The sequence below is a fragment of the Rhinolophus sinicus genome, chromosome 3 (assembly GCF_057876585.1).
Source record: "Rhinolophus sinicus isolate RSI-liver-muscle chromosome 3, RSI-T2T, whole genome shotgun sequence".
Lineage (NCBI taxonomy): Eukaryota > Metazoa > Chordata > Mammalia > Chiroptera > Rhinolophidae > Rhinolophus > Rhinolophus sinicus.
The window spans coordinates 179823823-179845416 of record NC_142503.1 but is presented as its reverse complement, the minus strand read 5'-3'; the positions used below and the strand labels follow the sequence as shown (position 1 = coordinate 179845416).

The following is a 21594-nucleotide window of genomic DNA, read 5'->3' as shown; positions in this document are numbered from 1 at the left end:
TCCCAAGGCCTGAGGCCTCACCCAGCCGTGGAGAGGAATAGAGTCTCTACACTTAAATTCTTGGAGGTTTTGTCTTTCCGTGACCAAGTGCTTTCTGGCTGCAGGTTCGAGGGAGGGTGCATTCCCCAGTGGACTGGCCTCAGACAGCTCCCCCTTCAGCTGACCTGACGTGGCCCATCTCTGTTACCTGAGAGGCCTCAGCAGCTGGTCCCCTCAGCCCCTTGGCAAACAGTAAAGATTACCAGGCAGCCTGCATCTGGGCCAGTCTGGTATGACCACTGCTTCCTGTCACCACTGCCCTCTACCTAATGGTCAAGATGTCAGATCTGGCAGATGGGGTGGCAGAGCTTCAATCCCTTCATGTTCAGGGCTCTGAGAAGTACTACATGCATCCAAAGGTCCACCCCAAATTAGTCATGTACCTAAATTAGGCAGGCACATGCTGTGAGCCTGACAGAAGGGAAGCAGGAAATGAGGTGAGCCCCAGGCCATTGGGTGCTGCTCGTCCTGGAGTCCAGCGTGACACGTCGCCTCTGCATCAAGTCTAAGCCAGTGGTCAAGCACGTCCATGCTGAACCTGGTTGCCGCATGACAGGTTCTTGCCCCAGACCTTACCCAGCCCTCATGTGCACGAGAATAGCCCCGGGGCCCGCTGTCAGCCCTTCTCACCGAAGCCTACCCACGAGACCCTTTACTTAGTGTTTTAGCTGGACTTGAATGTATAAATTACAACACTGCCTTTGTGTAAAGGTGTATGATCCAAGTTAGCCCTAAATTCTGGTTACCTTGTTTTGTATTGTTTAAGCTGGATTTAAATAAGCCTGTAAGTAACAAAACTGCCTCTCTAATGGTGTGCAGTCCGAGACGTTCGTGGGTTCCCTGCCTCTCTTCCCAGTTACCACACATCACCACCCCGTTACTGAAAATGAGGGAGTCTTGCTGTGCGCTAAACTGCACTTCTTTCTAGTTAGGACTTTGTGGGGATTGGTTGGGATAAGTAGGAAATATCCTACTTCCTCTTCTAAGTCTAGGTTTTACTCTCAGGCTGAATGGAAAGAGAGCAGGAAAATGGGGAGGAAGGGTTAAAGGTGAAAAATGGTGCGGTGTCTAAAAGGTATCTCTGTGCAAGCTGCTTGCAACTGTTTGGGCTCGTCTTAAACATGGGAAGAGGTCCGAGCTGGAGGAATGATGCAGAGGAAGAGCTGACGATGGAACCAGACGTGTTTTCCAAAGCTGTGGCTTTAACCACCATCATTTCTGCACTGGTGACTGTGATGAGAAGGGACTTCAGATCCCTGTTGCTATGGTTTCGTGAAATGACCTCATCTCCCAGGACAACATTCCCCCTTCCCCCTCTGTTCCCACTGGGGACTAGGATAGGAAGAGCGGGGCTCTGGAATGCATACTCTGGCCTCTGGGGACCAAGCTGGCTGTGTGAGGAAGAAGGGGTTCATTTATGGCCAGCAGGAAAGATCTCCCAGATTAGGACTAATGAGCTACGTGGCTCCAGCAGGCTGAGGGTCCACCGTCTGGGAGCCCAGAAGTTTCATCATGACTGCAGGGGCTGCAAGGTTTCCTGTTGGCTGGTTTGGGGCTCCCCTCGCCTCGTCTGCTTCTTCGAAGCTGACAGTGTCGGCTGGGGAGGGCTCCAGCCCCAGCTCCCCGAGGAAAGGAGACCAGGCTTACATATGGTGGCTTCTGCCCACATACAACTGGAGCTGGAGAGACTTTATTCATTTCAGGGGAAAGTGAGAACAGGAATGAGACAGTGTAAAAGTGAAAGAGAAGGCGCAATACTGATATGAGGAGAAGAGGAAGAACAAAATCTAGTACAATACGCAGCCCAACACAAACTCAAGGGAGCGGCAGTCCGCCATCATCAGGCCTGGGGCCAATCACACCAGGTTTCTTCTCTGGTCAGATGTGAATGAGAAAAAAGGGGGGTGGGGTGGACTTGGGGCTCCGGAGCACCAAGATGGGCTGGGAGGGGTCAGTATTCATGGACCTGCAGCTAGCACCACGGCAGCCCCGCCTGCCTGGGCAGCCTCCCTGCGCCCACCCTACTAGTCCGGAGGCCGCCCTGCCCTTCACGTGGGTTTCTCACTGAGAGCAAGGAGCACAATGGAGTCTGACAGCCCTGTCAGTATGCAGCCCGGCTCGAACTTCCCGCACTCAGAGGCCTGGGGATGCTGCTGCAGCTAAGCCAGGAAACCACACAGGTAGGAGAGCCAGGTGCACACAGGGCCCTGGGCAGGCTGGTGGTCAGACGGGACCTGTCTCAGAGACAGGAAGTCAAGTCCCAGCTGGAAGGAGTGGGGCGTGACATGACAGGGTCCGAAAGCAGACATGGCTCCCTCTGGGCTCTCTGCGCCCCAGGACCCTGGGGCTGGGACTACTGCTCTCCCCACTTTGCCAGGCCCAAGAAGGATGGGGTGGCTGGGGTGATGGGTGAGGGTGACTGTGTTGAGGCCATGGGAAGGAAAGGACCGACAGGTGGCTGACCAGCTCTCTGAACCCAATTTCCCAGCATTCTGACCTGCACCGAGCACAAGGAACCTGACCCACCTTGACCCCTCCTCAGATAGCAGCCCTTACCCCTGGGAGCAGAGGAGACCACCCGGAAAGCTGGAAGGCAGTCCTGCATCAGGAGAGACCAGGCCCCTTCCCTCACAGGAAGTGAGATGAGATGATAAGGAGGATGGTGACTAAGGCCCAAAGACCCTGCCTCTCTGCCTGCCCAGAAACTCTGCAGCCAGGCCAGCCCCAGGGAGCAGAGCCTGTGTAAACATGCCCAGGAGGGGAGGAGGGGTTGCTACATATGAGAAACAGTTAAAAATAAATGAAAAAGCACCGCTGTGTCCTGTGGTGGTCTCCACAGCCCCAAGGTCTCAGCCAGGAAGGGGGAGTGCTTGGGGATTATCAGTTTGGGGTGACTAGCTCCTTCCCTCAGACAGCAATAGGGGCTGGGACTTCATTCTGATTCCTTCTCCCCAGAGATACCTGGGGAAGTAACCTGTGGGTTGGAGCACCCTTCTAGGCTCCTGTACCAGGAGCAGCTTCCCCATGTTACTCTGACCCACGCTCCCAGCTCCCTCTTACATCTCTTCCCCGTAAGCCCTGTGGTCCACAGGCATGTATGGAGCAACTTCCCTACTGAGAGGCCTGCATGAGGCACCCACATCCAGACTCACAAAAGGCCTCCTGTCTCCCCAGAATGAGCCATCTCTGCCTCAGGTAAATGTAGGGACCACTACCCTGGGTGGTGGGATGGGATGGTGCGTCAGGAGTCACAACGGCCCTCAGATTGGCCTGGCTGGGGACAGGTTAAGTACCTCCCCAGGGCCCAGTGACTCGTGAGGAACCCAAGGGACGGACCAGCTGGCCTCCCTACTGGGCCTGGCTCTGGGCCAAGAGCCGCTGGTTTGAAGAGCAGCCAGCCGCTGGTGGCTTCCTGACAGACGTTGGTCAGCAAAGGCATCCTATCTCCCTCCCTCCCTTTTTCTTTGCTTCCCAGGCACCATCCGTCTCCCTGGCAGGCCGAGAACTGCACTCTCCACTCCACAACCTCTGGTGACATGGCAACCACAGGGGTCTCGGGTATGTTTCTGGTCTGCAGGGAGAGCTAGGAGGAGGAACGTGGGGCCGTGGCCCATTCTGGGAGCCTCAGCAGCAAGGCCCCTGCCCTGGCCCAGCCTGCTCTGGGAGCCTTGAACTGTCATACTTCCCACCTCAAAGCATGTCAGTGGGTTTCTTCCCAGCACGAGCTCTCTCCATTTCAGAGATTACAAACTGGCATTCTCTTTCATATTGGCTTTTTAAATTTCCTGAACTGATTGCCAACACTTAAAAACCAGCATACGTCACATAAAAATTCAGAGTTCTGGCCTCTGAAAAAATCAGACCATCTGGCACAGTGGGGCCTACACTAAGACCAGCTAAGCAGCAGCAGCTGCTTTAATGGGATATCTGCCCCCTTAGTTTGCCACCATCCCCACCCAGCCCTGCAGTCTTCCTGTTAAGCACCTGCCTGGCCCCGTAAGGCATGTGAGTTTACAACTCTGATCCTCCCTCCTCCAGCCTACCAGCTCTTCTGCAGCCTAACCGACAGCTGCCACTGGCTGAATCATAGCCTCTCAGTGAAAAGAAACCTGAATGGTCCTCTCATCCAGCTACCTTTCCATAACCTGAATCCTCAACAGCTTCCTGACAAGTAGTCATCTAGCCTTTGCTTGAATACCTCTAGCAATGGGGAACTCACTACTCCCCAAGGCAGCCTGATTCTAAACTCTCTCCCACATCCTTTTCTCACTTACACCTCCCAATTCTGCTCTGTCCCTCCTTGAGGGCCACACTGCACCCTTGCCCTACACCACCTTGCTGCTTAAACTTCCAGAACCTTCCCCTAGCTCTGCCAACCTCTCTCCAGAAACTTTCATTGCCCACCAGGTCTCTCATGCCCGATGGGCAGGCTGTGTAGAATCCAGCTGTTCAGGTTCTTCTCTGATGAGCTATGTATGATCATCACGAACCCCCAAACCTAAACAGGCTGCTAAATGACGGGTGGTGGGCCTGGGACACAAGCATCCCGGACTGGGCTTCATTTACCCAGCAAAGGCTGAGGTGATAGAAAAGGGGGAAGAGCAGTGCCCACCCGTGGGGACTGCCAGGGGACAGACCCACGCCTGAGTGTCCCACCCTAGCCCCAGCCCCAGCCCCAGCCCCAGTTCCCGGACACACCAGCTCTGCTCAACCCCCACAGTATGCTGAGCCCAGGGTAAGTCTGGGCCCTTGGCAAAGCCCAGCCCCTCTGCAGGGAGCCCCAACTTTAGCAACAGGCAGAGCTGGGCTAAGCAAGACCAGGTAGGGGCCAGGGCAATCCTCCCCAGTAGTTGTTGCTCCTGGGCTTTCTTACAGCCCCCAGCGCAAGGAGTGCCAGCAGACAGTGTCGTCCACATGGTACCGTCCACAGGGCTGCAAGGGCATGAAGGCTCTCCTGGGCCATGTGCTCCTGCTCTTGGGGCAGATGTGACCTGTGTCAAGCTCCTGATAGAGGCCACACAGACGTCTCCCACGTTGCTTCCTATCTCGCTTCCCTGTCCTGGGTCAAGGTGCTGCCAGGGCAGGTAGAAGTGAAGGGACACCTCCACTCCTCTCCCGTCCTGCCCCAAGCCGAGCGGGCAGGGAGATTTCCCATAGTAGGATGGACCCAAATCCCAGAGAGATGCCAGGGGCAGGGGCACCAGCGGAGCCAGCAACCCCACCTCACTCAGCCCCGTGGCAGTTAGATCTAAGCACTGGCCTGCCAGCCATTGGCAGATCCATTAGTTTCCAAAATACTGTAAACTTTAGTTGTCAAGTTAAAAACTCCAAATAAAACACTAACTGCCTCTTGGCCCAAAGTTAGGGAGCTTGGGCCAGTGGGAGGGGCAGCGCCTTGGTGGCTGAGGGGGAACACTCTTCCGGCTGCCCCCGGCCCTGCCCTATCACCAGCCCTTCCTTCCCCACGAGCTGGGCTGGTTCTGGCAGATGGATCCTGGACCCCAGAAGTGGGCGAGGCCGGGGTGCTGCCACCTGCCTCACACCCGGATCTGGTACCCGTTGAGGTCTGGCATGGCTTTGGGCTCAGAAGGCTTCTTCTCACCCGAAGGCCTGCAGGGAGGAGAGAGCAGAAGAGGAGAAGGTGAGTCGTCCAGGGAGGCGGGGAAGGAGGGAGCAAGCAGGGGCTGCCCGTGATGGCGTCCCCCCTTCATTCTCCAAGGTGCCCCACATGCGGCAGTGGTATCCGAGTGGAAGTGTGTATCTGGAATCCTGGCCTGCCTCTGCTGTCCTGAGTGTGGTCCCTGCAGCTTATAGGCTCCTACTCTTTGCTGCACGTCAGCTAATTTGGCTGTAGTTGGCTGTAAAAGCTTAATATGTAAATCTCTGCGAAGGGCCTCTGTTCTCTACAAAAAGCCTCCTAGACCAAAGTGAATGATGCTGGATATTGGAGGCCTGCTTGGTACTCCTGAACCGTACCAGAGAGGTGGCTCCGGAATGACAATGATATTGAAAGCAAGAGCCAGACTGACATGTAGGAGACAAATTAGAGGTGCAGCCTCGCATTTTATTGGGCTGTTTCTTCAATCTAAATATAGGCAAACCCCACAGACTTGTAGGGGCAAAAGTTATGTTCAAAGCCTTCTACCAGCTGTGATGTTCATTCACTTTTCCCAACGATTTTCCTGGAGAACTCACTGCCTGGCAGGGCCATCCCCCCCCCCCCCCTCCCCCCCCCCCACACACATAGGCTCGCCTCAGACCTTCTGCATTGGTCTCTAGGTCAGCACCAGGGGCCCAGAGACCATAACCAGTGGGCCAGTGATTGCTCTAGGGAAATGGGACTGAATTGCTGCTGGGAGGTGTCAACACATAAACACACAAACCCATCACCCCAAATCACTTCCCTTGGGTGGGAGCCAAAGAGAAAGGTGGAAATGAGAAGAGGGGGGTGAGAAAAGAAAAGCAGGGATCCAGATGAGAGAAAAGGAAAAGCTGTTTTCCGGCTCCCCGGGCTTGACCCATCACTCACCGCCTTTCGGTGCGGCTGTTCCTGCGGTGGGGGCTGGACTGGCTCCGCTGTGGTGAGGACACATCCTTCTTCCGATCCTTGGTGGGGGAGGGAGGGCCGGTCCCTTTGCCAATCTTGGTAGGGAAGAAGAAACAAAGACTCATTCCAGGGCTGTCCCCAGAGCTTGTCCTGCTCTGTAGGAGCCACAAGTCCCACAGCTTGGGCCCAGAAAGCCAAGTGACTGCTCTAGCCTTAGACTCCAGGTCTTCCGAAACCTGTTTTCTAGGCGCTGAAGCTGCCAGGGCAGAGTTCCGCAGCAGGGCTGCCCAGTCCCAGGTGGCTCCTGAAACTGTGGCTGTGGGAGGAAGTCACTGAGTTTTCCTGATACTGTAAAAGGCTCTCGAGAAAAGGGCCATTTACCCACGCCAGGCTGATGTAGACGTGCCAGCTGGGGAAGCAGCCCATGCCCAGGCCTATCTGGAAGGAACGGTAGGGTAAGGTGCATACATAGCCTCCACCACTCCTATATATCCTGACTTTTGCTGCAGCCCACTTTTGCCCTGGGGGAAGGTGCTATCACTACATAAGGCCCCGTATTAGGTAGGGGCTGGCAGCGTAGGGTCCCCCAGGGCAGGGCTGTAGGGAGCATCAGTGGATGTGAAAATGCCAAGATCATGGTTGTGGCACCAGGCTGCTTGGAGGGGCAGAGTCCCAGCACAGCACTGACTGAGCAATGGGGAGGGGCTGAACACCCAGGAGGCACCCCAAGTCCAGTGGTACCCAAGCAGAGGCCAAGAAACTGCCCACTGTAAGGCTCGGGCAAACTGCTCATCAGCTCAGCCCATTTGCTCAGGGACAGCAGCCCCTCCCTCGCCCTCTCACTGAGGGTGGGAAAGAGGGAGAAATACCAGCCATCTCATTGTCTTCCCCTGGTCTGACCTCTTTCTAGTTTTCTTTTACTGAACTGGTGGTGATGGGGGTGGGAGGGGAGAGAAGGTTAGGGGTCAAGTCAGGATATATAGGAGCTATGTATGCACCTTACCCTACCTTCCTTCCAGATAGGCCATGATTTCCCACCAATGGATCTTTACTCACAGTCCCGTCCACCTGGAGTGTCTTATTCCTGCCCTTTTCCACGTGTCCAAGGCCTGCCCTACCCAACCCAGCTCACCTGCTGCCTTCTTCCAGAGCCTTCCCTGGCCTGCCTACCTGAGGGGACTGTCTCAACCATACAGACCTTTGAGCAAAGACACTGTTTAAATTTCCCACCCGTCATTTCCCTTGATCCTCAGATCACCTCCAACGGGGGTGGGAGGGGGGTGGGCGGGGTGGGGGGTGGTGGCCTTCCCTCGAGGAGTGCCCCACCAGGAGGCGGCAGCCCTTCCATTTCCACACCATGGTGGAGGGCCGTGACGTACGTGGGCTGGGCGGGGGCCCATACTGACCTTGAGCCGCATGTCACGGGCGTGCCGCTCCAGCTCTTTGCGGAAGTCCTCGCGGCCCAGTTTGTCCACGTCCAGGACCGAGTGCTTCCACTCAATCTGCTCCACGCTGTGCGGGTCGTGGGACACGCACTGGCCCAGCTTCACCTTCTTGAGCACGTGCCAGCAGCGGCTGTAGGCGGCCTCGTAGTCCAGCACTAGCTCGCTGAGCGTGCGGAAGGCCGGCGGCTTGTACATCAGGTCCTCACGTCGGCTCATGCCCAGGGCCCCATAGCGGCCCCCGAAGTTCACCCCCAGCACAATGTGGCGGAAGGAGTTCCCTGAGAAGTAGGTCTTGAAGCTGATGGGGAAGCGTTCCAGGGTGGGCATGCTGTTGGTGAGGTAACTGACCACGTCAGCCCAGCTAAGGAAGCCACCGGGGCAAGGTGCAGGGCCGGCCGCAGGGGCAGGACTGGAGCACCCACCCGGCGGGAGAGGCTGTGTGAGGGGCTCCTGAACGCAGGCACCCAGTCTTGCTCACTCCATGTCCTGTCATCCAGTGTTGAGCCTGGCACACAGTAAGTGCTCAGTAAGCTGTATCTCTGGGGGGCAGGGCTCTCAGTGATCAGTGCTTGCTGCTGTGAGGTCGAGCAGGGCTCACGAAAGGCTAGCTAATGGTGAGTCCCTCACTCCAAACTGCAGCACTTTCCAGAGTCCTTGTGGCGGAAGCAGGGATGAGAGGCCCGCTGTCTGCCATCCCCACTTCTCCCTCTCCCTTCTGTCAGTCACACACATTCCTCCTCACCCCTGCGTTCTCTCAGACACATTCTCTCACGTTTTCTGTCTCTCTCACACGTGCATTTCTTCACACAATTCTGTTCCCTTTCTTTCTCTCACCGTCCCCACCCCACCACACACATCCCGTGATTGCCCCGCAAATAAAACCAAGCTCGTTCCCGGGGCCTTGGAGGCCAGCACCGCCTGGCCCAGCTGCCCACTCCAACCTCTTACCTGGCTCGCCTCACTTGCTTGACCTCTCCATCCACCTGGATTTCCCACCTGAGGACCTTCTTTCTGCACCAGCTCTTCCCTGTGACCGGAGTTGTGTCCCCCCGGCTCTTGCCTGGCTCCTTCTCATGCGTCACGCCTGGCTGCCATCACTGACTTCCCTTTCTAAAGCAAGTCTGCTCCCCTCTTTCTTTCCTCCCTGGCACACTCACCACAATCTGGAATTATTTTGCTTATTTCTTTAATTACTTGCTTATTGTCTGTCTCCCCAGCTAGAATGTAGATTTCTAAGAATGGGGACCTTGTCTGTCATGTTCTTTGCTGTATCTCTGGGCCCCAGCTCTGAGGCAGGCACATAATAGTGACTCAGTAAAACTCTTCTTAAAAAAATGGGTAGAAGGAAATGAACAGGATAAAAGCTTGGAGTACAGAGACTCCATGTACGGAGACTGTGCCAAGTGTCCTACATGCACCCACTCATTTAATTGTCCCAGCAACCTTGTGAGACAGGCACTACCACTGTCCCTGTAAGTAAGTGACTGAGGACACAGAGATGAGCCAAGTACAGAATCAGAGAGCAGACGATGAGGCATGGGAACAAACGCAGTACAGCAGCCACCACGTGTGTTCAGTGACCAAGGGCGGTCCCCTACCCAGATGATGGGGGACTGTTTTCTTCCTGCTCATGAGCCAGCAGGTAACCCTTGAAAGGCCTCTGAGATGATGTGATCCTGCCTGGACCACCTTCTATGTATCTCAAGGTAGGGGAGCAGTCTCCCCCCTTTAATGTGGGTGGGAGCCCCACTTTGGTGCGTGACTCCTGAAGGAGAAGGAATGTCGGGTCATGAAGGAGGTGCTGGCCGTGGCCTAAAAATCTTGGGTTGGACCAATTAGGACAGAGAACTGGCCATAAACACCTGCCTCCCCTCCCTGCCCTAACTGGGTCTTGCCTGCCCCCATGTTACCCTGATGGCCCAGCTCTAGGCCCCAGTTCTGCCTTTTGGGTGGGAGTGACTGAGAAACCCTGTTTGCTTTTTTAAAAAAGGCAGTTCTGTTTCAAAGATTCCCATCTATCATCAGGACAAATCAACATGTCCTGGAAATGCCAACACGTGGGCATTCAACCTGCTTCTCTAGACTGTTTGGTTCTTGGAAATGGCACAGCAGCCTTTGTGAGACAACGTGCCCTGATTTGGGGTTCAGAGAATAGGGTCACTGTGTCCACATGACTCAAAAAAGAGCTTCCCATCCCAGTAAACCCAAAAAGTTAGCAACTGAGGAATGAGGGACTGAGCGCCACCTCAGGCCCCTTCACTTTGGGGCCAAGTTCATGACTGCTGGGAGAGAGAGCTGGGACGGCCCTGGAGCGCATTCAGACCTCTCCTTCCAGGGGAAGCTGGGGCCCAGATGAGCTGAGTGTGTGCCTCCCCCCTCCCAGGCCTCCCAGGGCTGAGGAAGGATACATTCCCAGGATCACCGCTTCCAGGCATTTGATTGGCAGAGCCTCTTTGGTCATTTCCTTGGCCAGGTCCATCAGCCTGGGGGCAAGGGAGGCAGAGCCATGAGGACAGAGCCTTCAGCCCCTTCCGGTGGGGGTGTGTTAGGAAGGGGCAGGTGGGCTAGATGCTAGGACAGACTCCCCTCCTCCCTTCCCAGCTGTCTCAGCTCAGGTCCAGCACCTCCCTCCCCTCCCCCACACCAATCCTGAGCAGAAGGGGGTGGGAGAAGAGGCAGCCACTGAAGACAAGGAGGTCCCTTCTCTTCCCTTTCGCTTCCCCCTCCCACCCCAGGCTCCTGTTCCAAAGACCTCTGGGTATGGGGAGCATGAATGGGAGCCGTGCAGTCCCAGGCAGACACTGGGCTGGGGACCTTCCGTGATGGTGGTGTGGGAGCCAGTGGGTCAGCATGCCAAGGATGCTGGGGACCTTGGCATTGACCTCGTCCCTTCTGGAGCACAGTGAACACCCCTGATCCAACCACGGCTTCTCTGAACAACTTGTAATTGGTTGCAACTGCTCCCCCGCAGCTGGCCAACTGCCTGGGGCCTGCACATGGCATCTCAGGCAGTTAACTTGGTGACTCCCTAGCCTGCTCCTGCGCATGGAATTCAGGCCACTTAAGACAGCCTATTCCTGGAGCCTGGTTCCTCCCTTCTCACTGAACGCTGCCCCCAGGTCTGAGAATGCAGCCTGGCCACTGGCTTTGCCCAGGGTGTTAGACGCCTCCATTCCAATGAGGCTGGAGCTGGGCCTCTAGCACACAGCAGCCACAGATCAACAAGAGCAAAGCTTTTGGGGTGAGGGAGGCTGGACTCCACCCAAGGGCATAGAAAGGCGGTACTTAAGAAATTTAGCTAATAAACCATTTAAAGCATTTTTCACAAGAAAGCGAGCATGTGTGGAACATGATGTAAAATTCACATTATTTTTTAAAATATGGGGTTTTAAGCCTGTGGACAGCTTTGGGCTGAGCCCCCAGACCCAGCTGTGACATTCACTCCTCACTTTCCTCTGCGCTCAGGGCTTCTGTGGGAGAAATTGAGCCAGGGGTCTACATGTTACATGGCGGAATAGGAAGTGAGAGATGCAGTGAGGTCTCTGCCTGCTCCAGTGAGGTCCCTGCTGCTCAGACACTGGACCTTGTACTAAATGGGCAGAAGTCCAGTTAGGCAAATGGGGTGACACACAGATTCCCTACAAGGGGGAGTTCACAGGCAGCTGCAAGGAAAGGAGAGAAGGTAGGAGAGCTTTCTCCTGCTAGGCCCACCTCTCATTAAAAAAAAGAGAAGGCTTATATACAGACATCCACTTGGGACCACCCCGTTATCACCAAGGCAAACTGGGGGGCTGTCTGTCACCCTCCCAGCTTGGCATGGATGTTGGGGTTTCCTTTTCATCAAGAAGCCCTGGCTGTTCATCTCGTGAGAGCTCCCTCTTTATGCCATCCTAAGGGCCTGGAGCACAGTGAGGGAGGGAGCTGTGACAGTGCAGTGGGGACACGCCCCTGCCAGCATGCTCCCTTGGGGAGAAGCCCTGCCTGCCTCACCAGCTTCCACCCAAAGGCCCCCTGAGGGGCCCCAAACTGGTGGGGGGACTGTCCACCTTGGTGGACAGGGACAGGGCATGTCCGTACTTACCCAGTGAGGGGTCTGCTCTTCTTAATTTCAAAGAATTGGGTCCCTGTGTGATTGTACCTGTGGTGCTGGTTAAGGGCTTTCTGGTTTGGTCTGGAAGATGTGTGCTCCACTCCCCCGACCCATCTTCTAGACCCTAGGGCCCAGCACTTCCAGGAAGCAGGCTGGGTAAGGACGTCATAAAGTGACGCTCCAGAGGCACCTTAGAGAATGCACAAGACCTGATCGTCTGGAGGGGCGAGAAGGGTACTTTTCCCCCATACGGCCCCTCTCTGACCGTTTCTCTCATCCTCTCTGGCTTCTACCCTTGTTCTCCCCTGGCCTTCTCTCCCAGGAAGGGAGTGGTGGAGCAGGCAGCCAGGCCAGCCAGGGCTGGGAAAGTGGCTGAACTCTGGACATCTCTCTGCAGCACTTCGTCTTCCAACCAGCTGAGAAGCAATAGAACCTGAGAGGAGAAGGCTGGAGTGGGGGGTCCAGCGCAGCTGCCTCCCCTCTCCAGGCTGAAATTTCCCTATTGGCAAGGGAAGGGTTGGAACCAATTTTCAGTAATCAGCCTGGGTTTTTTCTCTGCTCAGGACTTGGTTCTTCCATCTCTGCCTCCCCTGTAGCTAGAAGGGCTGGGGGAGAGAACCCAGGACACAGCTCTGGGCAGGACATAGGGGTGCAGGGGCCCAGAGCAGGGCTACCATGGAATCTGGGACTCAGGGGGTCCAGCTCTTTCCATGTTGGACAACTGGTCTCCTTCCAGGGAAGAAACAGGCGAAGAATTGGGAGAACATTCCCAGATGTGGAAGTTACCTCCTGGAACATAAAATCCTTTTTCTCCTCCATCTGTATCCCCCACGCCACTGCCTTTAAAACGACTGGTTTTTAAACTGCCCCCAAGGGAGCTTCCCCTCACAATCTCTGCTGGGCTGGATGGACAGCAGAGGAGGTCTGGGCCGGTGGACCTCGATTTGGCCACCCACCAGCAGGGTGCTCAGGAGACATTTGCCCCATCACATGGAGGAAGTAGGTGGCGGACAGTGGGTCTGGCATTCATCAAAGTCCTCCGATAACCCAGGCAGACTCAGGCTGGGCTTGCCCAACACAGTTGTGCAGAGATGCTATGTGATTGGCCCCCCTGGAGTTGTGAAATGAGGCTGCTGTGCTGACAACTCTCCAGCCCAGTCTAAAACAACAAGCCCCACTCAGCTTTTGGACCAGCATGGCAGCCACACGGTGGCCATGAACCTGGCCCCAGGAGGATACTGCAGCTCCCTGATGTAGCGCTGCACGGCTTCCAGGCGCTCAGGGACAGGTGTGGAGGGCTGGAAGGTAGGCACAGTCGGTAGAGGAATCTGGGGATGCAGAAAGAGCTCTGGTCACAGAGGGAGGCTCACCCTGGAGCTTCCAGCCCATCCCACACCCAGAAGAGACCCCAGAGAAGGCACACCCCAAGGGGGCCTCCCCACTTCCCTCCTACTCTGAGCCTTTCTCCTTGGCAACCCCTTCCAGAGGCTCCTGTCAGGCCCCCACCGTGGTCATTCCTCTCCCTCCTGGCACTTGGCAAAATTCCTAATTTGGAGCTTATGTTGATATTCCAATTTTGTGTTTCTCTAATAATTTTAGAAAAACACAGGTTTGACTCACTGACTGTTTTGAATTTAAAATATTCATTCATTTCAAAGCTTAGCAAGAATGTCAATATTGGTGTTAAGTACATTTGGTGTGGGGTTCCTTGGATTCAAGCGCTGGATCAAAATTGGTTTACCTGGTGTATCATCCTCTCAGGGCCCAGTACGGGGTGAACACACCCTCCGGAGAAGGTGTTACCCACCCTCCTATCACAGCACATTGCCTAGGCCTTCCAGCTCTAACCTGAACCGTCAAGGAGTAAGTCCATGGTGGCAGGACAGAGGGATGTGCTCTGGGGCAGGTCTTACTGTGGCTCTACCTGCCACGGCCTAGCCACTTTGGGGGGGTTTCATGGAGGCACAGGAACCTCTCTTCCCTGCCAGCTCCACACCTGTGGATAACCAGATAACTGGGCAGTCCTCTCCACCAGAACAGACTTTCCAGTGCCTGGCCCATGAAGGGGAGGGGTGGGGGTGTCAGGCAGGTACCTCCTGATGGCTGGGAACTGACAGGCCGTGGGCTGCTGGGAGTTCAGAAGGTGCAGAGCCCTGAGGCTGTCCCCTCAACAACCAGCCAGTCTCCAGGAAAAGGGGCCACTGTGCATGTGTGGGTCCTTGGGGCCCAAGCCCCCTCTCTGTCCAGGGGAGCCCGAATCCTGGCAGTTCACGGCAACAAGTCTGTGAGGCCGAGGAGGCTGAGAGGAGCATCAGCTAGGGTCCTCTGGGGTTACAGATCACACTTCTTTGGGCAGAAGACCCAGATTTCCAGGGACAAGTCCCACTCCTCTGGGCTCCCCCTTGGCCACCAGCACTGCCAGCTGTGAGGTGGCCTCAGGCTCATCACATAGAGAGGTCCTACCCACTCCCCACACGGAGCCCACCCCGTAGGCGGGTGCTGTTGAGAGCAGCAGTCTGGTGGGAAGGGGTGTGTATGAAGGGAAGCGGTAAAGCAGGAGCCCCATGTGAACTTGAAGTAGGGCTGGGGTGGGGGAAGCTCTCCCTGCAGTGAGATGCTGGCTCATGAGGCACAGCCTTTTAAATACGTGGGTGTAGTGGCTGGGGCTCTGACCCAGAGGTAAGTGACACAGTGATCACTGCACATTCCTGTTTTGGGTGCTGCTGATGGCCCAGGGGCACAGGCCAGTCTCTGACAGACACCTACTCACTGCGAAGGGCCGGGATACGGATACGGGAGGGAAGGCCCAGGAGTGACAGCTGTGTGTGAACTTCCTCTCCGCACCTCTCCAGTCCCCTCCTTCCTGTCTGGGCAGTGCCCCACGCTGACAGCGCTGTCTGTCTGTCTGGAAGAAGCTATTTCCCCTTTTGCATCACACGGCGGCCCAAACTGGTGCCATCACTTATAGTCACCAGGGGGATAAAAGCCCCAGGATTGGAGGGGAGGGGTTCCTTCTTTCTGCCTGACCACCCTGTGCCAAATGGGCCCCGGAACTCTCTGAGGGCCTGTGTGAGGATATGGGGTGGGGGTGGCAGAGAAATTACTTTGCAATTCACCACAAACAGCATGGCACCTGACCTCAGGTGGAAGGTCCCTGAGAGGCAGGCAGCTCATCGCCACTCCTCACATGAAGGCATCCAATGATTTCCAGGAGCTTTGGCTGCACACTGTAAGCGCACCCTCCCTGGGACACTGCAAACAAGGCGCAAGCTGCAGTTCCAAGGTCCTCTGCCTAAAGTCACCACAGCCAGCCCTGGGCCAGCGCCAGGTAGCACCTACGAGAGCATCCCTGCCATCCAGAGGGAGGACCCGGGAACTGACTGTTGTGGGAAAAGGAAATGACTCCAAAAGAGTCAGAAAAGACCTAGGATTCCCGAGGAGGCCTCAGAGGCCACCATCTCTGAGGCCGAGCTGGCAGGAGCTGTCCGGCCAGCTCCATGACCCATGCTAGCTCCTGGTAACCACTGCAGACAGCACCAGCGCTGCTCTTCTGAACATTCGTGCAAGCATACACCCATTCACTCACCAAGTAAGTTTCCGCACGCCCGAACGACCAGGCTCATTTAGGACTGGCAGCCTGGATTTGCCCTGACCTCTACCCCCAAGCCAGAAAATGCTTCCTCACTGGCCAAGGCTGGGGTTCAGTGGGGGTCAGAGGCTACCCAGACCTCTTCAGGGACAACTCCTCCTCCACTGCCAAGGCCAAGCGTTATCCTCAAGTCCTGAGTTCTAGTCAGACTTTCTCCCTGCTGGATTCCATTTGAGTCCAGCACCCGAAGGAGGCTTGGGGGAGGAGCGACAGCCTGCAGCTGCCTGTGTGGACAAGAAGCAGGATAGCTTGGAGGTGGAAAGAGGCAGCTCCAGAACCAGGCCACCACCATCTACATCCCAGCCCTGCCCTTCCCTGTCTGGCCTCAAGCTCCTCCATGTCTCTGTGCCTCAGACACCTCATTCGTCAAACGAGCACCATAACAGAACCAACCTCACAGCATAAGTGAGACACTCATGTCAAGGCCTTAGGACAGGATCAAGCACACAGCAAAGTACAGCTGCTGGTCCCTGTCACCCCAGTGTGTGCCAAAGCTACCGGGCAGCACAGGCTGACCCCCACGTCCAAATTCGTATTCTGCAGGAGCTCTGTGGCCAGTGCCACAGTCAGAAGACCTTGAGCAGCTGGGTCTGGAATAAGTGGCCACTGTCTGAGCTTTTAAAAGTGGCGGCAGCTTGGACCATCAGGGTGAGATTCTGATGAAGGAGCACAAACTGTTCCTGGGTCTGGGATCCTTTTAGAAATGGCTGCCCTTTAACATACTGGTTCCATCCTTCTAAAAGACGTTTCTCCAAAGCTCCATGGGGTGGCTGCACCCTCAGTCCTTGCTCTATGGGTACAAATTACACACCCACCTGTTTCACATGCGTTTACTTCATCAATTCCTCCCAACATCCTTGGAAATGGGTATTGTTATTACCTCCATTTTACACTTGAGGAAACTGAGGCACAAGAAGGTTGCATACCTTCCTTACATAAGCCATCACGGGAAAACCAGGATTTGAACACAGTGGATCTGACTGCAGAGCTCTCTTTTTATCCCACAACACTGCAGGGATCCCGGACTCAACTACCTGCAGGGGCCACGCAGGGGCCATACGTGGGGAAGGTAGGCTGGGAGTAAGTGGTGGAGACTGGGGGAGGGGGAACCACTCTTCAGCTCCAGCTGTCACTGCCATGTGGATTCACAGATTCTCTGTTCCCAGGTCTTCTCATTTTTCTGAAAAGATGCCAAAAATCTGGATCCTTATGTAAAATCTCCCAATTTTAAATTTTGGCTCAAGTGGTCTTCTAAAACATTGTGCTATACCAACAAAATACCTCTTGGGCCCACCATGGTGTGACCTACGCAAAGAATGCGTCTGTGCCAGATCCCAGGGCATGGCTACTTGGGGAAGGGTCAGCCCCGTGGTCAGTCCACTCTGCTGCTGATACCCTGGGATACAGTTGATGCCTCTCAGACTCTAGAGCTGCTTTCTACTCTGGGCCAAGGTCAAGGAGGAACCCCACACAGACTTGGGCAGGTTTTCTATGGGCAACATCTGCCCTGTGGTTTGAGAAGGGAAAGTTTTCAATTTTCCCAATCCTCTCACAAAATTCTTTCCGTACTACCATAGTCTTGTCAGTCATGACACTGCCCCCCCACCCCCTCCAACAGTAGCTTCGTTCCTTCATTGGTGTCTTTCCTATAAATGAAGGTTGAGGATGACATTACAGACCAGTTGCTAATGAGCCTATTTATTTATTTGTCTCTAGGAATGGTGACAGTCCTATAGGCAACCATTCACACTCTTCCACAGCCTGATTTAGACATAAGCAAGATGGCTAGAGAGCCGCCAGCTACACACCAACTTGCTCATGTGGGAGATGTGTGTGGCTCTGGCCTCATTGGCACAAATGCTCTGCGTGAAACCGACCTTTCCTTCCTGATAAAGACGAGAAAAAGGTAATGAACCTCCAACTACCACTATTGGTTTGAGGCTTTAATTTGTCAAGTGCTTTAACATAGCCTCTCATTTAATCTTCACCACAATCAACCCCACATGACAGATGAGAAAACTTTGGCTCCAACAAGTCGAAGGGCCTGATTAAGGTGCTATAGGTAAGAGGGCAGTGTGGACCGACCGATGGTGATATCCTTTCACTCAATACTTTCTCTTCCAGGAATCTATCCCAAGGAAATAACCAGAGATGGGACCCCAAATTTACATTTTAGAATGTTCAGCCCAGTGCTCATTTTAAGAATAAATTATTGGAAACAATGTCCAACCATAGCAGCTTAGCTAAATAAATTCTAAGTTAGTACAGAGGGCAACTGTGTAGCCCTTTAAAATCAATCCTCATTTTATTTCCCCCGGAAACATTAGGCAGTTGCTCAACCTTTAAGCTCTGCATTCCTGTTTCCCAGAAGACAATTTCTGATGGCTCTACCAATAACTTGGTAAAAACAAAGCAGGGCCCCGGTCTCTGTCTAATCCACATGAACTGTTACTCTCCTTGGTCCTCTTCCTTGTCACCTGAACAGTCGGGACTAAGGACGGGGCTCTGACCTCTGTCCAAAGGGGTTTTCTTTGGGAATTTCAGGCCTCTGCATTTGGGAGTGCTTCTTTAGTTAACCATAAATATTATAGGAAAAAAAAAAATCAGACTGGCATTTCCACATAGCACTGTACACACAGAAAGTCTCAAGCACCCTTTCATTGAACAAACACATATAAGTGCCTGTTCTGTGCCAGGCACACAGGAGGCTTTGGAAAGACAAAGACAAATGAGACACAGCCTCAGCCCTCACGGATGCCACAACTGAAGACAGCCGTCATGGAGGACTTCCAGCAGTGCACAGAAAACTTATTTAACTTAACCCTTCTCCATAGGCCCTTTCTAACTGCCCTGATCTAGTGTCCAACAGAGCAGAGGACCTGGAACTCGAAGACTGGAGATTGGGCCTCTGCTCTGCCCCTTATCTGGCTGTGAGACCCTGAGTTCTGACTTAAGGTTTCACCTTTGCCATCTGGAAAATGGGGCCCCAAACTGCACTTCACAAAGCTGCTGGAGAATTCAGTGAGATAATGCATAAAAATATTTTCTCAACACATGAAGCCCTGTGCCCTCCTTAGTCATTCATTATCTCTTCGCCCAGTTCTCTACCTTAGCAAATAAGATGTCAAGCCACATTAATATATTTGTTAGTTAATCTGCTGCACTGCCCACAAAACATAGGCATTTAAAAAAAAAGTTGGAGGGCCTGGAAACAGAGCACGTGGACCTGAGAGAACCACCTCCATGGCAGTTGAGACAAAGTTCTTCTGGACAAATACAACCTATCTGTATTTTTTAAATCTTACCATGCCAGTGGTCACCGACCTCACCAAGGAAAGTGTGGTTTTCTTCTCTCAGCCCCAAGGTCATGAAAACCCTAGATCCCCAACCCCACAACACAAACACACCCCTCACCTTGGGCAGGTCCGTGGCCCCACGGATCCGCTGGGCCACCTTCTCTCCATCGGGGTGGATCTTGGCTACATGCTTCCACATCCTTTCCCAGGTGGCCTCGTTCACAGGCAGCCCACCCCGGTTGACGAAGAAAGGGACGCCTCCCTCTCGCAGGTCCTCGTCGCCATCCTCCTCTGGCTCATCATCTCTCTGGGCTGACGCCCCTTCGCTGGTCTCCAAACGCCTGACTCCAGAGGGGGCAGCAGTGGCAACAGTGGAGGCAGCACTGCTGCTGCCCCCACCGACCACTTTCTTCCCCCCTGGCATCGCCAAGTCCTTGACGGGGGTGGAAGGATGTATCAGGAGGCAGGGAGAAATAGGTGGCTCACAGAAGGTCTCCCACACACCAGCTGCAGAGATAACACATGGCCAAACAGAGTGCAAGGCGCCTTTAAGAAACCAGGGCGTGGCTCCGGTACAATAAAATACTATTCAAAGAAAAAGAAATCGGTGCCTCAATGTGAAGTTGGGGGGCGGAGGAGGTTGGTGATCTGGGGTTAGTCTTAGAAGCCTTGTTTTTTCTGATAAACGGGATAAAGAGAACACCCCAACTTGGCAGCCTTCAGAAAGCACCCCCATTTGACAGCGAGAACAATGATGGGCAGCAGTCTGGGTGGGCTTGCAGAGGGAAGAAAAGTCGGAGGGAAACCGAGGCCAGACAGTTCAGACCTGCGGCCACAGAGAGGGTCCAGGCACGGGTGCCCACGCCGACTGGGCTACCCAGACCCCAGTTTTGGACAGAACCAATTCCTCTACAAAATACCGCACGCTCACACCTGCTCGCGCTCCCAGGGGAGACCGAAGCGACTTCAGGCCGCATCAGCTCAGAAACGGGACCCTCCGACCGGAGAGCGGCGAGGGGACGCGCTTTCTTCCCTGCGACGTGTCCGGGAGCCAAGACTCGCAGCTGGAGGGGCGTGGGGAAGGGGCACGCGCTGACGCGCACATTCCACGCCCCGGGCCAACTCCTCGCACAAAGTGGGCTTTGTCTCGGCTCCTTGTTCCCTAGCTCCCGGGAAGCTGCAGCGGAGCCCCCAGAATGGGGAAGGGCGCGGCAGAGAGCGCCAAGGTTCCGCCGGTCCCCAGCCGGGCGCGTCTCAGAGCGCAGAAGGCGGGCACCTAGTGCGGCGCTGCGCCAGCCGAGCCATCGCGGGGCGCGGCCCCCGCTTCGGGATCCGGGGCTCAGCGGGATCACCCCGGGAGGCTCGCAGGGACCAGGCTGAAGTCACCGGGCGGCGGGCTCCAGCTGCCGGGTCGCCGTCCTGCACTGGCTGCAGCATGGGCGGTGGCGCGGCAGGGGCAGGCGAAGGATGCTCCGCAGCTGTAAACTAGGGATCCTGCGGCCCCGCTAAGGGGGTGGAGGAAGGATCGGCGGGGCGGGGAGGGGAAGTCCGGGGGCTCGCGCAGCCCCGGCCCGCGGACCAAGCTGGACGCAAGTGATAAAGCCTCGGCGAGCGCTAGCTGCATGAGTCCCGGGAAAGCATCCCGCAGAGCGAGGGGAACACGCACAGGTCGCCGCTCCGCGGCTAGGCAAAGCTCGAGCCGCCACAGTCCGGGTCGCCCCAGGGCCCGGCTGCCGCGGGCCGCAATCCCTGCCCGCCCGCCGCCCACCCGGCTCGGCTCCAGTCCGCGCCGCGCATGCGCTCGGTCCCCCCCTTAAAGGGCCAGTGTGTTCCCGCCCGGTCCTCCGCCTGTCGCGGCCATCCCTCCGCTCCAAGTTACGTCTAGGATGGAGGGGGGCGTTCACTCTCTCACCCTTCTCTCCCGGCACCGTGAAGATGCTGCAAAGCTGCGGAGGAAGTTTACAATGAACCAAACGGTGCGCAGACTCCAGGGAGATTCCGGGCTCGGAAGGCCCGCGGTCGGGAATTTCGTAAGGGGAGTACCTCGCAGGGACTCTCAGCGAGAGCATGGCCTGGAAGACCGGGGTTCTAGACCGGATTCAGCGTCTGTTTTCCTGTGGGTCATTTAATAGGTCACTTCCCTCTGTGGGCCTCAGCCTCCCCTTCTGTCAGCCGAGTGAGCATAGAGCCCTCCAGGCGCGCGAGTTCCTTAAAGGTAGAAGTGTGGAGCTTAGGGTCACTGCCTCTGGAAGTGAAAGTGTTGCAAGCCACTCGCTTCCACCCCAGGACCTGCACCAGTGGGAGCAGCGTGCGCAGGGTTCGCACCCAATCCGCCTCCCTGGACACGGCTCTGTGCGACCCCGCGCCCCTGGCAGAGGGCAGGCTGCACCCTAGGGTCTTGGGACTGGAAACTATGGGAGTGGGACGCTATGGTTGGCGACGGTCAGCCCGCCCAGAAGAAGGTGCAAGTTCGGCCCATTGTGCGCGGGCCCAGGATGGCGGAGACCCAACGTCCCCTCCCCCTCCTC

General features: G+C 55.6%; 1 protein-coding gene across 2 annotated transcripts; it reads right to left on the bottom strand.

The window, feature by feature from the left end:
• Positions 1–1713: 1713 nt before the first annotated feature.
• VASH1 (vasohibin 1) lies at positions 1714–21135 on the bottom strand. 2 transcript variants are annotated; one of them, XM_019733482.3, is made up of 8 exons: positions 20979–21135; positions 19185–19573; positions 13361–13449; positions 12113–12169; positions 10440–10514; positions 7993–8374; positions 6569–6681; positions 1714–5649 (listed from the first exon to the last, which is right to left on the bottom strand). In XM_019733482.3, the coding sequence occupies exons 1-8, from the start codon at positions 21133–21135 to the stop codon at positions 5577–5579; spliced, it is 1335 nt and encodes a 444-aa protein (XP_019589041.3). In that variant the 3' UTR covers positions 1714–5576. The 2 variants fall into 2 exon arrangements, with proteins under 2 accessions (XP_019589041.3, XP_019589042.2); XM_019733483.3 differs by lacking the exon at positions 20979–21135 and adding an exon at positions 20000–20843.
• Positions 21136–21594: the final 459 nt, after the last annotated feature.

Excerpts from the sequence above, each read along its gene's own strand:
- VASH1 (XM_019733482.3), bottom strand. The coding sequence starts at position 21,135 with ATGCTCTCGCTGAGAGTCCCTGCGAGGTACTCCCCTTACGAAATTCCC. Across the intron at positions 6,682-7,992 it reads CCCGTGACATGCGGCTCAAG|ATTGGCAAAGGGACCGGCCC; the intron begins GTCAGTATGGGC and ends TTCCCTACCAAG. Across the intron at positions 5,650-6,568 it reads AACAGCCGCACCGAAAGGCG|GCCTTCGGGTGAGAAGAAGC; the intron begins GTGAGTGATGGG and ends TCCTCCCTGCAG.